At 34.8% G+C, this 18,616-nt stretch overlaps 3 protein-coding genes across 3 annotated transcripts; all 3 read right to left on the bottom strand.

The window, feature by feature from the left end:
* Window positions 1–8,700: 8,700 nt before the first annotated feature.
* Window positions 8,701–9,718, bottom strand: LOC146738979 (uncharacterized). Its single transcript, XM_085503783.1, has 3 exons — window positions 9,541–9,718; window positions 8,830–9,413; window positions 8,701–8,805 (listed from the first exon to the last, which is right to left on the bottom strand). The coding sequence occupies exons 1-2, from the start codon at window positions 9,541–9,543 to the stop codon at window positions 8,871–8,873; spliced, it is 546 nt and encodes a 181-aa protein (XP_085359909.1). The 5' UTR covers window positions 9,544–9,718; the 3' UTR covers window positions 8,701–8,805; window positions 8,830–8,870.
* A 198-nt stretch (window positions 9,719–9,916) lies between these two features.
* On the bottom strand, window positions 9,917–11,654 carry LOC146738978 (plexin-A1-like). The gene is made up of 5 exons (XM_085504000.1): window positions 11,415–11,654; window positions 11,095–11,268; window positions 10,791–10,884; window positions 10,236–10,526; window positions 9,917–9,964 (listed from the first exon to the last, which is right to left on the bottom strand). Exons 1-5 carry the CDS (start codon window positions 11,471–11,473, stop codon window positions 9,917–9,919), a joined length of 666 nt encoding a protein of 221 aa, XP_085360126.1. The 5' UTR covers window positions 11,474–11,654.
* A 525-nt stretch (window positions 11,655–12,179) lies between these two features.
* LOC144356564 (plexin-B-like) lies at window positions 12,180–18,363 on the bottom strand (the record flags this gene model as incomplete). The annotated part of the gene is made up of 10 exons (XM_078011282.2): window positions 12,180–12,373; window positions 12,668–12,761; window positions 14,282–14,383; window positions 14,838–14,972; window positions 15,108–15,228; window positions 15,437–15,533; window positions 15,653–15,815; window positions 16,631–16,756; window positions 17,033–17,176; window positions 17,416–18,363. Coding segments are annotated over 10 exons (2,124 nt in total), but the record flags the coding sequence as incomplete, so codon positions are not given.
* Window positions 18,364–18,616: the final 253 nt, after the last annotated feature.

Raw genomic sequence — 18,616 nt, 5'->3', positions numbered from 1 at the left:
ACCACGCACGCTCTATTATCGTGTGATATTGTGCGAGGACTGGGATGTGTACGATAATGGTAGAGGCTGTGCCGATTATTCCAGCGAACCTACCTATCCGATCGACCAAAAGAAACACACTGCTGTAGCGCACAGTATTAAAATGTATTTTATATAAGGTATACTCTTTCATGTGCACTATTCAATAACCTTTCAGAATGAGAAGGAAATGATCTAAATTGTAGGCGTGTCAATGAAATGGCGTCGTCAAGTCTAGATTGAACAAAAACCCAATGTTTTGCAAAGCTATCTTGTAATTTAAACTGTCACACTACTTCTCATCGCTGTATATAATGGTGTACAGCGGGAATTGTTGTCAAATTTACTGACTGGTTTACCGGAACCACGTGATAGCAGTTATCAGATGATAACGGGGCAGTTTTTATGGTCAATGTGTGAGTGCTGGATGGGGATTAAACAAACCATTATGATTCGTTCTCTTTTAGAATATATCTGTGAGTGCGTTTTCACATGTCGTTCGCCTGTGAATGTCGACCTCAGAAGCGCTAATTACACAGTCGATTTCATTTATGAACGAGTCAGGCAATTTTGATAATGTCAATACATTTTTCTGACCAAGATGAGCCATGAATACATTTGTTTCGTCAAATTGTCAGAAAATTCAAATTACAGTTTTAAAGCAGCGGTATATGTGTTTTTGGACATCTATTTTTGTTTAAATATATACATAATGGTCAAAAAGTCGCCATTATTAAAATCGGTCACGTGTAGGAGACCACAAAAATTATGACACACCACGTACACTATTATGGGATGTGACACATTATTTGACATGATTTCGCCCAGACCCCATGTTCACTCCACAAAACTGGATTTCAATAAATAGCGCCCTCTAGAGATAAGGAAGCAAACCATTGGCCATCCCTTTACACTAGCAAGTGATGTAATGTACAACGTTGGCATGTAACGCACATGCTATACTTTTTGTGTCTAATTTTTGGTGATGGGTGTTTCAAATTGGTGCTAATAACACAGGAAAGGAAAACTTGAAATTAAAAATTAAAATTGAAGGTAAAAATATTGATATCAACAGCTATTGGAGTTTTGATAGTACCCGAAAGATTAACACTGTTAATATACTAGTAATAGAAATATAGATTCGCTATTAACAAAAAAAAGGATAGATAATAATTGCAATTCAGCCCGTCTGGAATAGTAACCGTGGCCGGACAATGCGCATGTCAATCAAGCAGTTCTCTCAAATCCACAACAAAGCAAACGCCAAATATTTTGTAGGAGTCATCCACATAACCGCTATAAATCAATCATCGTCGTGGTATTCATGAAAGTGGCTCTGTACATTTGGGTGACTCACTTGTTTGATGATTTAAAAAAAAGTGGCGTACAAAATGAAATGAAAAACTTTCTTAAAACTTGTAGTAATGGCATTTGTCATACACATCATACGTGTCGTCTTGTACCTGCTCAAGCAACAACATTTTCAAATATAGATTCAAATCATAGATCATACTCCACGAGAAAGCTGTTCAACAAGTATATAGTAATGGTTAGACTCTATAACCATTGGGACTATCATCTTATCGTTGATGGGGGCTTCAGTAACCTGGAGTTCTATTCCGCCGGGAGTATTGTTCTCCTAGTAGGGTCATCCAAGACGGAAAGATTTACAGGTAGAACCAGACGAAGTATAGTCCCCTCGTATTCCAGATTGTGGTTTGGGTTTGGGCTGATAACCTAATCCATAATTACATAAACCAGATACCGAACGAATACTACTGAACCTAACAATTTGGGGAAGCCATGGTCCTTCCTTACAGGAGTGCAATTAAGAATTAGTGAGACACATTGGACTGGGCATGAAAAATACAATTTGCTGATGGAATGTCAATCATCTACTCAGTATGAGACGCAGCGACACGCATAGGAGGGGGAACTATATATAATGATGATCTGTGAAGTATTTCAAGCACTTAAAGACCTTTACTTTTCGAACAAAGTATTTAAGGAGGGTATTGAAGATAAAATTGCAAAACCATGTTACCATGAAACACTAACCAGGATTGGAATGGAGAAATTGAGCACTATAGTAATGAAGAGGAGATGGAATTTTGTTGGGCGCACTTTAAGAGATGAATCTACGAGCATGTGTAACACGACATTGGCATATACCCCAGAAGAGATAATAAAACAGGGGAGACCCAAACAATATGCTGAAGCCAGATGGACAGAATGGGGCTCCACCGGGCATCTGGAGAATAGATAGATATATAGATATATGTAATGCCAAAATATCAGCATATATACTAATAACCACCACAATAATTGGTAAACCATTAGCCATGTAAACAAGTGGTAAAATGCTCTAAAATCACAATTGTTGTGCTGGTTTTACACGTTGTTTTGTGCGAAAAGTTGTATAGTGACCACGTATTTTATCTTTATGTTATGAAAAGCAGCATAGAATTTTACATTGAAAAATTACGGAAATATAATCGTCTGTTTTAATGATTGCTAACTACCTTATATACCGTTGACCATATTGCGTATACTGCTTACCTACAAACTATCTCTTGGGTTATTCATTTCACAGCGTCAATCCAACGACAAGTTTCCCATCTTGGATTTTAATCCCTGTAATCTAACCAATATTAAATGCTGTATGTCGGTATTATGAATGATCTCATAGTTGCAGCCGCAAGAAGGGCCACCACGACGACGACAATTTTACCATTGCAAGCAAAATAACTGAGAAATATAAACCTTAAGGGCTGAAGTGGATAATTCATGAAAGCAAAAATGTTCAAATATTGTATATAGAGTGGAAATTGGAGGCATATCATATACGAGATGGAGTGGAGGACAGATGCTTGAACAAGACAGTGGTTTTTTTAAATGTCTGCATATGTACTATAGGCCAGGGCATAGTTTAGTGATATTAGAACAGTCATATACTATTTTTGGTAGAACTGAATATAAATACAGTGGGGCTTTATTATTTATTTATTATTCCACTTCTCGGTGATAACTTTATTTATCTGTTTGTATTTCGGATCACGTATTGGATAGTATGAGTATTTGCAAACTACTCCCTAAATGTTTTCAGTTTAAATCTGTTAAACACAATTGGAACTATTTCGGAATAATTGGATTCGCTTAAAATGTGCTACTGTAATGGTTTGTTTTCACAAAAATATTGTATTTGTTCGTTTTAGATTGTTTTCTGATAATTTCTTGTATTGATATCAGAAATGAGGAAATTAAGAACAATACTACCCTACAGTAGCACATTTTAAGCGAATCTAATCATCCCGAAATAGTTTCAATTGTGTTTGTATTAAAAGTTTGTTATTCATTATTTAACAAGGCTTTTTGTATCAAGTCTGTGTGAAATCAGTAATGATGTCAGAACCTCTGATGCTACAGATTAGTGAGGGGAAAGTGTTGGTATGTTTAGAGACTTTCAAAATAGGTACACGTGGTCATTACTTAAATTGCATTGGCAAATGCAGTCAGATAGACCAACACCAGACTTCATTATCCATTACGTTAATCCTGATTTTTGTAGGCGGTATTTGTATTGCACCAGTCACATATCATGTGATATCTTCCATCTTCACAATCTGGAAGATGTTTTATTTTAAATGTTTGTGAATTTCAGATGAAAACAAATATTTTAATAACGTGGATATATGTTCGCCAAAATGTTATTGTAGCTGTATTCTTAGCATTTTGTGTAGATGCAAATAAAAAAAACACAATAACGAATACGGATTGTCTTCATTGTAGCTTAATTCCCCGTCTATGTATGGCAGTATGTGCTCTTGTTGGTAGACCTTGAAGCAGTTCCGCTGCATAAAGTTGACATTTTAGAGAAACATTAATACATTAAATCACAAAACAAAACCTCGAGGAAAGTTGGGACACAGATTGTGAGTCGGAGTTGCGCATTTTTTGGACTCTCAGGGTGATTGCCAGTGGTGATGCACATCCATGTCCTTAACTGCAATTGTATCGCACAATACACGTGTGATTGAGCACGTTTATTGTTCAAATTTATCGTTATGATATTACCAGACATGTTTAAGATTACTATTAAAAAGGTATTTCCTTCATGGGAATAAATTATTAATAATGCTGCACGTAGCTGCCAAGTAGATCATCAAAACGCCGGTGAAATCTTATATGATGGTCCGTGCACAATCCTTGTGTTTCAGATACGTAAAGAACGAGTATGTGATAAACAATGCCCTCTTTTTCTATGATGATGATGTCATATTCGCACACAAATATTTAAAAAGAAAAGCATTTCCTTTATTCTGCTGTCCATGAAGGCAAATCGCCCCTAATTTAAGAGAATGATATTACATCATAGTCTCACGAGAATCAACGAGATGTAGATGATGTGCAAGAAATGTGTATACCAATCAAGAATCAGAATTGATTGTGTTGAAATCCATCGAAAAAAAATATGAGATCTCATCTTTGACTGCCACAAACTCCAGGAAACATTGCTATTTTATGACGTCATTCTCTTTACATGTAAACCAAATACAACAGTTACATAGTTGACCAGCTAGAAGAATTACACCATGTCCTTCAGTAGTTAATAATTAACACAACAGCTTATGTGTTGTCAGGTAAAGTTATAATATAACTAATATAAGTACTGATTGCCCCGACAACTACAATATGCATACGAATGTATAGCAAACTTATAAAACGTACCTGAAAATGGAAGTTCTTTGTTCTCAAATTATGTTTTATTGTTATTCGCTGTGGCAGACAGTTCCATGTTGAATAAATATGCCGCGATCACGCCCTGATATGTCATGTAATGGCCAGTAACCGTCAAAATGTGTTGGCGTTCACCCTATATAGAACACCAGTTTGCTAAGTACATCCAACTATCACTACACATAAATCACACGAAAGTAAGCTAAGTATTATTACTGTGGAGTCAAAGCATACGAGCGCTGAATCGATTCCTTATATGGGGTTGCATTCGTGTTACTACATGTAAGTAGGTCTACAGTATGGCTAAGTAGTACTTCCTGGTCAATGTACCTTTGAAACATAAATGAAATTGTTGCCATTCCTACTTATCGTGTGATATTAGGGGGAGGACAATAATGGTAGACATATTGCCGGTTATTTAAGCGAGCCTACTCGTCCGATCGACTAAAACAGACTGCTGTAGTGCACTGCATTATAAGGTATTTTATATAAGGCATACTATTTTGAAATAAGTGCACTATTTTATAACTTCTAGAATGATAATGGAATGATCTAAATTGTGGGCGTGTCAATGAAACGGCGCCGTTTAGTCTAGAGCAAACAAAGACCCAATGATATGCAAAGCTGCAATCTATCTTGTAATTTAAAACTGTCTGAATAATTCTCATCGCTATAATAATGGTGTACAGTGGGAAATGTTGTCAAATTCACTGACTACAATTGAATTTGGCTTACCGGTACCACGTAATAACAGTTATCAGATGATCTTTGGTCAATGTGTGAGTGTTGTATGAAGATTGGAGATTGAACACACCATTATGATTCCCTGCGAACTGTTCATCTTATACCGTGATCTTCGAGGTTCACTCCACAAAACAGGATTTCAGTAAATGGCGCCCTCTAGAGATATGGAAGCAAATCATTGGCCATCTGTTTTCACTTGCAAGTGATGTAATGTACAACGTCGACATGTAACGCACATGCTATACTTTTTGTGTCTATTTTTTGGTGATCCTAAATGTTTTTCAGTTTATCTGTATTAAAAGTGTTTTCCAGTATTTAACAAGGCTTTTTGAATAAAAAAATAAATATACACACCAATATATGCAAAATTATGTGCATTCTGTGATACAATATATATGTGTCGAAATGGTGCCAGAACCTCTAATAGTGAAGATTAGTGAGGCAAAAGGTTTGGTATGTTTAGAGACTTTCAAAATAGGTACACTTGGTAATTAGTTAAAAATTACATTGGCAAATGAAGTTAGATTGACCAACACCAGACTGTCTTCACTATCGAATATGTTTTTTAATCCAGTTTTTGTAGGCGGTATTTGCAATGCACCAGTCATATATGTGCAGACATTGAATAACGTCTTCACAATCTGGAAGATGTTTTATTTCAAATGTTTTTGAATGTTAATTTAAGATATGTGGATAGTGCAACAAGTATCTTCTCTTTTGGGTAAGTATGTAGGTTTGTTCTGAACGAAATATAGTGATAACAATGGTTCATTGCGAGCAGACAAGAATATATTGCTGGTCTAATGTACAGGGTAAGAATACTTGAAATAAAACATTTTTTTTGTTCTGATTTATTTTTATCCATAAATATCAAATCAACGATAGATACCAATATGTTTGATGATGCGGTGTTGTTAGGCATTACTTTGTTCTGTAAAACAAATGTTTTATATTTTGTTCGTACATGGTATGAGTGTGAAGTAAGCAAGTAATATTATATGCATATAGTTGCATTTGACCGTTGTTATTGAAGTAATCCTATGCCATATGTGTGAAAGTTCTTGTATGTATTACATTGCTTCGCACCTAAGGTCGATATCTTGCACTTACTTCCGTACATCTGGTACATACTGGTGCATTAATCCTGTACATAGATTGTCCAATAGTTGGCCTTACAAGTATGCAATGACGTGGCAATGTAATATAGTTACATGCATGTTCTCTCGCCACCTGTATATTACCACGAATCAGGAAATAGAAATAAGGACCAACTATTCAAGTATCCTCTTGACACTTGAGAGTTATACAAAACGACTACGTAGAATGTAAATTGTTTCTGTACATACACCCATCAAAGTCTCTGCGATACAGAGCGGGAATCGCAACGAGAATGTTGTCACCATGTTGATGCCGAACTCCAAACAGTTTAATATGCTCTTTCTATTTCTTGGGCAACGATATATGTGAATGTGATGGTTTTCACTGTACAGTGTGCAGGAATTTGGAAAATACAGTGAATCCACAATAAGTACAGAAACGGGCCACCCACCCACATCCCAGAACTATCACGTTCATTGGGTAAGTCCTGAGCCTTTAAAAAAAACCAATTTAACTATTTTATTCAACAAAACATTGGACCAAAATAATTACCTGTGTAATTGTCAGTAAACATGCCAAACCATGCTCAAAGAATTAAGATTGCCAATGTCCCCACTTGACGGGTCATTAAAATGTCAAGTTTCACTAAGATTCTTATGCAGTGTAGCTGTTGTAGAACATTCACTCGTGAAGGAAGATGCACATTGCCAAATCGAAACGAACAACCTGAATTGTATATGTCAATTTGCCAACAACAGGCATGTGAATAAATGTTCACCAAAATGGCAATATATATGTATTCTTGGCATTCTTTGTAGGTGTAAACAAAAGCAACACGATAATGAATACACTAATACACTACGTCTCTCCTAAAAAAATGCTTGCAAATCTCAATCACCCGAGCGAAGCCGCTGAGTTCTGTCATATAACTCTACAGTTATATCATAGTATAGTTTTAACAATCGCTCGATACATCGCAGAGACCTGTCATGCATATGATACCAACAATTGTGACCATAATGCCTAGTGATCCACAGACTATCAGTCATTAAGACCAGAATGCATTAGTTAAATAATATTGAAAGAATAAATTACGCCAAAAGAAAAAAAAAGATTAAATATAATCTGTGTATAAATTTAGGATTCTTTGCCTATTAGTGAAACGTTATACTAAAGTCATCGAAATGTGCAATACGGTTGTCTTATTTTACACATTATATATAACACATAAAGTTTCCCGTAATATAATAGTACAGCTGGGCGACCTGTCCCCAACCTAATCCATGTCACACTCAACTATTTCTTTGTTTAAAACTAAACCATCTAAAGTGGTGTACACTACATATATCTAATTACGAATACTTGATTACAATGTGTCATTTATTGCTCAAATTTATCGTTATGATATTACCAGGCTTATTAACATGTTTACAAATTTTGAAAGGGAATTTCTTTCAGCTGTCATGCAGATCATCCAAACGCCGGTGAAATCTTATATGATGGTCCGTGCATAATCCTTGTATTTCAGATACGTAAAGAACGAACACGAGTATGTGATAAACATTCTCGATGAAAAATGACCTGTTTTTTTTAAATTTCAAATTTTAGATTCACAAACTCCAATGTGATATAAAATCAAAAATTAAAAACGTTCAAGTTATATTCTACCATTCTGTCTTATATTTTGAGTAGTCAATTGAGAAACATACAATTGAATTGATGCATTCATTTATTTGTTCTTGTACAGAGAAACGTTTACAATTGTTATTTGTACATCAGACACTGCAGAGTAGTATGTAATGTGGCGTAATGTAAAGATAATACAATATTATATAATCTCTTCCACCGTGTGTATTCAAGTGTAAATGTATGATACACTAAAAAACGTTCATTTCTTCATTCCTGGAAAAAGACATGCATATCTTCAATGGCGAGTCGTTAGTGGTTAGTTTTATATTTCATAATGCATTTATGATTTATTATTTCTGTTAGTGATAGTAGATAGTAGTTAATAATGATTTTTTTCAATTATAGAAATGAAAAATATATAAATGATTCATATACATAATGATGAATTTACAATTATTTGTCAATACACACTGATGATGATAAAATCATTTTTAATTTCCAACAAATTTTCAATCAAAAAAATATATGATAAATAATATTTGACTAACTTTTGTCTGAATACAATAGCAGTATGTGTACCTTATATGTTACCACAGTAAAAACATGTACATATACTTATTATTTATTAACATACAAGACAATTATTATTTCGATCCCATTGGTTGTGTGTCTGAAGTAGAGCGACCAATCTCTTCATAATTACTTGTCTCCTGTTGCTTGGTAACTGCAGGTTTGTTTAGTGATTGATACTGACTGACATCACAGGGCTGCAATGATTCATATTCACGTGAAATAAGAGTGGTTTCCAATGCTTGATATTCACTGGTAACTTGGGGTTGTAATGTTTGATAGTCACTTGTTATACAAATATGAGGAACTCCTTCATTCGGTATTTTAGAAACAGGTGTTTGTAGTTCCTCCTCAGAACCACGTGGATCTGTCGTGTTTTCGTCCTTAATATCACTGAGTTTAATGTCCATGTTCAGAACATTTTTCCGTAAGTCATTGATCTTTCTTTCACTATCAATATGTTTACACTGATATATGACAATAACTACTACGATTACAATCAATAATAAAAATGCCACAATAGATAGACTGACTACAATAAGAATGATATTAGGACTAGACGTCTGGTCCATATAAGACAAATATCCAATGAAGAAGTCAAGGTTTCCAACAACAACCTATAGAAGAAAAACAAACGTAATGCAATTGAACGCATTGTTGACAAGTTCGAGTTTATTATGCAATGCCATATTAACATTATCACGATAGTTGATTTGGTAAATGGGAATTTAGAAGATATCTTACCATCACTTCAGGTAAATTATTATCAGTTGCGGTGCCATTAATATCCACGCCTATGGGTTGTGATTCGGGAGGTATACAGTATAGTATAGTATTACCAATACTTGTTACATTACATATCTCTGTTCCAATGTACACGGTCACGTCATCTCTCGTACTGGCAAGATTGAGGTTCTCTCCCTAAATAAAAATATCGAAGCCATCAAGTTGACATGCAACCAGACGGACATACAATAGAAAGTGTTAATATACACGCTATAACACGGCAATTAATTCGACTTTGTAATGTGGGTAAATTTTGTAAATATTGACTGTTGTACAAATACCCAGTCTATAGTTACAGGAAATCACATTAATATATAATTGCCTTTAAAATATGTTATGTTTCCCTCTCTCCTAAATGTGGCCTTTGGTAGACAACGTACCACTTAAACACAAACAATTATAAATCAAGAAGCTACATCTACACATGTGCCAATACATCAAACATTTGGAATTGCGCTAACTAACTAAATACGTGTCAGCGTTGGTAGTAAATATAAAGTGATACACAATGTTCTGGTATACAACCATATATGAACAAATACTAGATAGGTTCGAGAGACAAATTGCGTCATGTTGGGTGATTATTTGTTATTAAACATTTTCTATACATGCCATTCATATTCTTATTACTTCTAAAAGTAGAAACGATTTACCTTAATATAGATTTGCTCCCCTTCAAAGTGGTTGGTGTGTCCTTCATTCTCGAATCTAAAATAAACTGGGTCCATGTAGATTTCAAAATATAACTGGGGTAGACTGCGTAGCTCGTGTACATCGTCCATTATAAATCCTATTGTAACATCTACACAATTGCCACCACATGTCGATCTTTTAGATTGTGACGACTCATCTGATTTCATCTGATTGGGTTGTGTTGGTGGTAGATATGATACACATGGAGTTATGCATATCATACTGGTATCGGACAATACATCACATGGACCCTGTAATATAAATTAATCACACTTAATATTATCTGTTATAAATGGTGTAGATTTGCTATCACCTTTATGTCACAGTGTGGTAATATGCATTTCATATATTTTCATATATTTGTGTTATATGGCACCTGACTCAGATGCCTCTGATGGCAATCTGATTCTAATCTGATGTATTGTATGGCGTTTTCAATTGTATACATTTTATTTTATTAGTACTATAATTCAGTAAATGGATAATAAAATAGCGAATCATAACAAATAACTCACTGAGGTATAGGCTTCTTGATATATATAAATTATCAGTTTGGGCTCCTGAATTGAACCAAAATTAGTTCCATAAATACTAACTTGTCGACCACCACTGAAAGGTAAAATCAATAAACAATTCAATCAATCAATCAATCAATCAATCAATCAATCAATCAATCAATCAATCAATCAATCAATCAATCAATCCATCCATCAATCAATCATGGTTCATTAACTCGTACAATTAGGCAATGAGATCTGCAACCGAATAATCAAACCAATGCTTGTAGATTTTGTCTGTATATGTGGTAGTTACCCTTACCTGAACATACTTCCCTCTTTTGAAATGCTGAGTACTGTAGGATTTTCTGTGTACTCATATGTTATTCCGTTTATTGGACGTACAGCGCCATCGAAATACACTGTAATCGTTGCACTATCTGTTTGTTGATGCGGTGGGGATATACATACAATACTTGTACTATTCACTAAATCACTATGGACAAATAGAAACAACCTGATTTTAATAAATACATTTGTGTCATATAAACGCACTATTTACTTATTGATGTGTATGTCGAGACATGTGAATAAATACTGACACTATCAAAATATTACACCCTCGGTACAGTGAGTTGTCACCTTTTAACTGTACACAGCGATCCATCAATATATGCTGTAATATTGCTTCCAGCATTCATATATTTTCCTGATATCACTATTCTAGTACCTCCAGCTTTGGGACCAATCTTGGGAACAAAGTCACTTGGAACTAGTTTCTGAATAAATGTTAAAAACGATTCACGTTAGATAATTAAAAAGAGACAATACATCACAAATTGAGATAGGTTCAACATAGTGTAAATATTACCCTCCATATGAACTGTATTGAGCTTCCAGATATTCCAGTTTGTGGTGTCTCATCATTACCAATAACTATTACACTGATCTCGCCAGACATATCGATGTCTGCAGAGTCTGTTGTACATTCAATACTGTGGATGGAATAAAAATTAAATTAAATAAAATGTAATTATTATTGTCAAATGTGTTATACTTAGTAATCTGTAAGATTAGTTTTGTTCATTTCCACTCGCATTGTTTTGGATAGTAAGTTATGATATAGCTTTAGGGGACATATTACCTTCTAGATACAGTGTATCTTTCTTCAACCAGTATGCAGTTGCGACCTCCAATATGGACATTGTCAATGTGGGAGTACGTCTTTCCCAAATTGCTACCACTAATGAGAATGTTTGTCCCACCTTCAAATGAACCAGAAGACGGCCATATCTGAAAGAACAATATTAGAATGCACATTACAATTAGAATAGTTTAATGCTAACTTGAAATATCTATTTGAAAAATTAACTAATGTATAATTGTCATTGTCAAATTGGAAATACTTCATATTACCTCGTAGATAACAGGGTTACCACAGTTGTGAGTTGTATCTTGTGGCAACCAATGATAATCACAATGTTGTTCAATCTGACAGGAATTATCACTAACACACCATCCACATTGTAGTTGCTCTCTACTTGTTACAGTGGATAAGCATTCACTACAGTCAAGACTGACACTACAATCATACAATGTTACTGTAAATGAATAAATTAAAGATTAAAAAAAGATTTAAGTAGTGACCTGATATCACTAATTCAAATCTCTCAAGAAAAAACAATTGTTAAAATCATTAGCAATGAGCTTACTGGGCCGACGAATTGACCACAGTTCTGTTTTGCTCAATATTAAATAGGGCTGCTAAAAAATTAGCAAATGTAAATTACATACATTTCATATCACAAACACTGGTGACCTTCGAATTGGGTTATCTAAAATTAGTCTAAACGGTAACCGGAAGTTAATTATATGTTCCTCCCTAACAGACTCACCTATGTATCCATATATATTATCAATGATATAGTTAGCATTCCATTGTACAATTAAACTCACTTTAAATTCCTTGGTATCAGCATTATAGTGGTACTGAGACAGAAACAAAGGCTTACAAATACTTTTAAGCATTGACTGTTATTATTCTTTATGTACTGGATACGGCTTTTCCGGCCCAAGGTCGTGCGGCGGAAGCGCCTGAGCTTGCGAGGTAAGCCGTACAATCGAGGGCAGCAAAAGCTGTATCCAGTCCATAAGGGTTTTATCATATCCCTTATATGAAAAAAAAAGTTTTTAGTTTTGTTATTTTACGCTCGTCTGGCCCAAAAGAAAAACCTATTCGATTTAATCCGGGTTTCGCTACGGGCCGTTTTACTGGCGCGGCTTTATACGGGGGGGGGGGATTCTAAACGACGCAAACGCGTCAACAACTCTCACACAATAGACAAACGAATGTCACCAAATATATCCACAAATTACGTTTTAATGAAACAGCAAATGAACGTAAATTTAGAACAATATTTTAACGGTAGTAAATACGAACTCCTTATAAATTTTCTTTCTTAAGAATGAACACTACAGTCCTACTAAGTTGGTTATTTACTGACCGTCCGACAACGGGCGTTTTCTTGGAGCTGATTTTGTTAAAAACTGTAGTCGGTAAACGAGAAACAATTACTTGACAAGAAGCAGTTTGGTTTATAGTTCCAGATTCTGGCGAAGCTCAACTAAGAATATCTGAAATGTGCCGATGATCTTCCATGGGGACAGTATCGTCACAGTCAGCTGGCATCGGTGTCGCTGGGTGTATCTAGCGACACCGATGCCAGCTGACTGTGAGTATCGTAGTACTGTAAACTTGACACGTTTTTGTGACCAGTTATCTTTATGATTGGTTGTGATGAAATGCCGGCTTTCGTCAGGGTAATAATGGGTCCAACTGGTCGTTTGGTATAATTCCCATCCACTGAATAATATCGTCAGCCGCTATCGAAGCGCAGACTCAAATTACGCGCGTTGTTTGTAAACAGCAAGTTGTTCCAGGAAATAGACGCGTTTACCAAATATGGTGAACGGGGCCCGGGCGTGATATGGAAAATTATTGCACGGCTCGCGCATCGGGATTCCCATAGCGTTACGAGGCCGGGCAATACGAGGTATATGATAAGACATGATTGTACTAGTATTACATAAATAAAAGTAGAAATTGTATTCAATTGCATACAAATGTTCACACGTGATTGGTGAATATGTAGTACAAAATACTACACTGTCCCTACATTACCTTTGAGCATAACTGTTGCATGTTGCATGCCAAATAAAACAATATGGAGAGAAATTCTGTCATTTTGAGCACATTTGACATAAATAAATAACATGCATATAATATCTGGTTGAAATAAGGATACTTTTACATCAACATTGCAACGACCACCCATATCGTAACAGCCCAAAAGCCAATTCACATGTATTACATTGTGTATCGTCGTTGTCCCAAACTTGTTTTGATAGATTGACATTACTACGGGTGCACAAATCATAAAAGATTGAAAGTGTTTCATATAAAAACATAGATCAATCTCGCAATGGTAAGTTACCATTCGTAAACTCACTTCTTTAGCATCACACATCAATGTAGATTCATTATATCTAGTAGCTGATGTAGAATCTTCAAATCCATATCCTCTGAGAATACATTCATAACCAGGATTATCCTATAAAGATACAAACATGTCATAAATGAATGTCCATTCATTATATTCAGTAGCTAATATATATACATTGCCTTCGCTGGGAAACCATGTTTATCCCTTGAATACAACAACCACTAGAGCACTAAAATAAGATCAAGGGATAAAACTTCGTATTTATATGTTTCTTCAATAATCGTCTGTCCAGGAAAGTAATATGCCCGTAGTAGACTAGCTATATTTGTCATCCATATGATTGCAGTTGCACCCTAATGTTTTAAACGTATCTCATTAGAACCAAATGTAAATGTTTTATAAAAAAATATAAATAATTTTATTGGTAATAACCATAAGTGAGTGTACATTTCTTACTGTAAAAAGATGTTTCTCCTATAGCTTGTAAAGTTGTACCCTAAACAAAATGCATAGTCTCAAGGTGTAGGAAATAAATTGATTGCTGCAATATAATTCAGTTTACCTTCAAATCCGGGATATTGACTGCGTTCACTACAAGCGATACTGTCAAACCAACAGGTACTAAAACTTCATCAATTTGCTGTTCAATATAAGGACAGTAATGTCGCCCTCTTCTCCCACTGCCTCCAAATATATTCTGAAACAAAATTGTAATAACCATGTACGCATGAAAGTACACTGTTTATATTAACCGAATTGTATGTGCTATTGTATGTTCTTTATAGTTATCATTATCAATAATTAGCGCATTTATGTTATGTTGTGGACTTACATTCTCACCTACAACAATTTTAGAACTGTCATCCTCAGCACATGTACTACTTTCATGTGCACATTTGTTCTCATATATACACCAATCACATGCCCAGTTACTGCTTACACACTCTGTACATCTGGAGATGGTAAATTGTAAACAATAACGATTATTACTTTTTAATACGCCTATAATGTGAAATATTGTTGAAATACTGTGAATTGTTTATCATGCCGCGTGTACACGGAGTGTAATATCTAATTGTTAACTATGTCTACTATCATAGTATGATCAAATGTTCGTATAAACATTAACCATTTACAGATAAAATAACGTATTACACTTACGAATCGAGGGCAGAGCAATTGAAGAAATAGAATTCAGTATGTACAAACTCTATAGTAGTTTCCATACTTTTTACGGAAAGTTGTACTGCCACGGAATCTAACAACAAAAGAAATGTTATATTGCACTTAATTGCAAGTACTCTAATATCGACAATATGTTGACAACACTGCTGACTGTATTATAAATGCTGATGTATATAGCATGATTTACTTAACCTTGTCCACTTGGTATATTGGGTCTAATGTCGATAAGCGGTGTATCACAGGTCAAGGCATTTCCAGATTGAACAGCTGGTGTTATAAATATGCCTCCAAACTTACAATGATAAGCTGGGGTTATATCACGTTCATCGGGTAACTGAGTAACACTGAGAGTGATCTGAATAACAATGCAATAATAGTTACACTAACTGAGATAAATTGTTATATATCTCTAATATCATAATGCAAAATGCATTACGATTTTTACATTTACCCATTTCGTCATCATGAAACGCATTATTGATCGGATATGTGTACAATCATGATATTAGAAACATTATAGCAGTTTAATGAGTTAAGAATCACTGTACTAATACCTGATTCCAGTCAGTAATGGCGATACTATTCGTCGGTTCTATTGATGTTATATTAACACACACATCATCAGAAAACACATCTAACCATCTTGATGTTTGGTGTGACAATGAACAATCACTATAAAGGAAACATCTGCCAAACCAAAAACATAGACTTTTATAAAATTGTGTTTCTTTACATATCAGTTTTGTTTAATTTGCTATTTTCATGTGAAAAGAAATAAATATAACTGATGCCAACCTTTTTTCCAGTGTACACCAACCACAGTAAGGATCCATAGCACTAAAACATTCACTGCATGATTTATACTGATTGCAGTCTTGTACCTTTAATTTGTAAACCTAAAGTCAGACAGAGTCAGACATTGTGTACACATATCACATGTTGTATACTGATTATATTGCAAACGAGAGAAAGTGAGGCCTGAGCCGGCTCCATGCATTGACGATTGCTTTTCTCCAGAGAAATACAAAACTCATTTCGACTAATCTGAAAACATAGTTATTTCTAGTTTAATGGTATGATTCAAAGAACATTATTTGAGCAGTATTAATTGTCATACAGTCGTCTAGGTTTTAACAATACTCTTTTAATTTGTGAATTTGTTATACTCACTCTGTATTGGGAAAGAACATAGACATGGTGAAAAACAGTGTCAAACGTTATGTCAGGCAGGACAGTTGAAGACTGTAGGTAGTGGTTGTAATACTCTACGGCAGATAGTCTTTGTCTGAGATGAACCTAGAAATACACGTCGGAAAAAATAATATTCACGTTCAAAACTTGGTTTTCTTATAGCACCTCAAACAAACTATGGGCCATGGTAAGATGGGCGTAAAATATTCTATAATAGCTTTGGTAAATAAAGTTTAATAATGATAGTAAAATTCCTCCATCAAGAAAAATAATGTTCCGAATTTACTTACTTAAACGCCTAGTAATATTGCAAAGGAAAACGCAGCGTATTGGGATATTCCAGCACACCAACAATTGATTTATTTTTACAGTAAGCATTACCTTTAGTATGTGTATTGGAATATTCCAGAATGGCGTATATGGATAAAGGATCTTTTCCATTGACATATCTATACAAAGCACCAGTTGAGCACTCCTCCTAAATAACAATGCGAGGCTAAAATATGGTTGATTTGTAAATGATTTCTGTTACAAATTAATTAAATTTAATATGAAATAATACGTATACGCCGCTTAACCTCATCATATCACCAGGACATGTAATATTGTGGCCGCAACCTTCTTCAATAATTCTTTTTTAATATTTCTAAACCGACAAAAAATCGTGATATACTGGAATTTCACAAAAATTAAGTCATGCTTATGGATCTTAACTGTTTGGTTAAGATAATGAGTGTATCATACATGCTATATTGTATACTTACTACAGTGTGTCCAATGCCTCCAATGCCGGGACATGCCGATCCACTAATGTAATCTAATTTATAATCATTACCACCCTGATTAATACAACCAAATATAGCATCACTGAATGCTTGTTCAATGTCTGTTATTTTGTACAAACACACTGCAGATTGTTGTAATGGTGTTAAATCCTGTGGTGTTTCTCCTTTGGCAAACACAGCAAATAGAACGTGTTGCCCGTCTTCCAATGATAGTGATTTAGCTAGATCTGATGCTGGTTTCATGACATGGGCTGCTTGGAGTAAATTGTTTGACATATCATCAGAGCTATTACACTTTAAAGTTATTTCTGTGTAAGAGTCGTAGTAGAAGTCATTTCTCTCTTGACATACACGTACAATCCTAGATATATATGAATTGTCAGATCTACCCAAACTTTGTACGGTTAGAAAGTAACTAAATCCACCATAGCTGAAACCAGTTTTATAGATAACACTGTTTGCTTGTTGGTAGGATGTGTGTATATCTACATTAGTTTCATGAACAGTGCCTCCAGATAATGTACTGAAAATGGTTCCCTCAAGTTGTCGTCCACTCACGGCTTTTTCTCCATGGTAAAAATTTCCTAGTTTTGATGTACCAACATACAACATAGGTTTATCATCATAACCGTGTGCTACAAATCCCACAGTAGAGTCGTCCACAGTAGCTGCAGCAACATATATATCACTAGTACCCAGCACAGATAAATCAGTCAAGTTTCTAATCTGACAATATCCATGATAACTTCCACATGTAACCAGATTATGGTCATCGTAGTTGATTGATAATATCTTATTATAGTTATCAGTTCCATCATCAGGTTTAGTTGTAATATTATAGATGAGTTGTAAATCTTTATCCAGTCTATAGATGTAATCAACACCACCAATGTATACGTCACCAGTCATGTCATGTACAGTCATGTGATTAAATTACAGCGAATTTTGGGCAAACACATTGACAATAGTGGAATCTACAAATATCACACATACGATCACAATAACCAGCAACTTTAACATAATACCGTGTCTTGCCATGACAAGGAATGTGACACTGAAAAAGAACAATAAAAAATTACAATCTTACTGTAATAAACCATATTTAGTTCAAAATAGATATTTAATTTGCCTGAATCGTAAAACGGTCACGGAATAAGTGACAATACCAATATCGCAGAAT

This window comes from Saccoglossus kowalevskii, chromosome 9 (assembly GCF_978046115.1).
Source record: "Saccoglossus kowalevskii chromosome 9, keSacKowa6.1, whole genome shotgun sequence".
NCBI classification, from domain to species: domain Eukaryota; kingdom Metazoa; phylum Hemichordata; class Enteropneusta; family Harrimaniidae; genus Saccoglossus; species Saccoglossus kowalevskii.
Note: the sequence above shows the minus strand (reverse complement) of the source record. Positions and strands in the feature narration are given on the sequence as shown.

Bases quoted from the DNA above. Each gene is read 5' to 3' on its own strand.
- LOC146738978 (XM_085504000.1), bottom strand. From the start codon at position 11,473: ATGAATGCTGGAAGCAATATTACAGCATATATTGATGGATCGCTGTGT. The intron at 10,885-11,094 runs GTAAGGGTAACT...TTTACCTTTCAG, and splicing joins AAAGAGGGAAGTATGTTCAG to TGGTGGTCGACAAGTTAGTA. The intron at 9,965-10,235 runs GTAAATCGTTTC...TTTGTGTTTAAG, and splicing joins GGGAGCAAATCTATATTAAG to TGGTACGTTGTCTACCAAAG.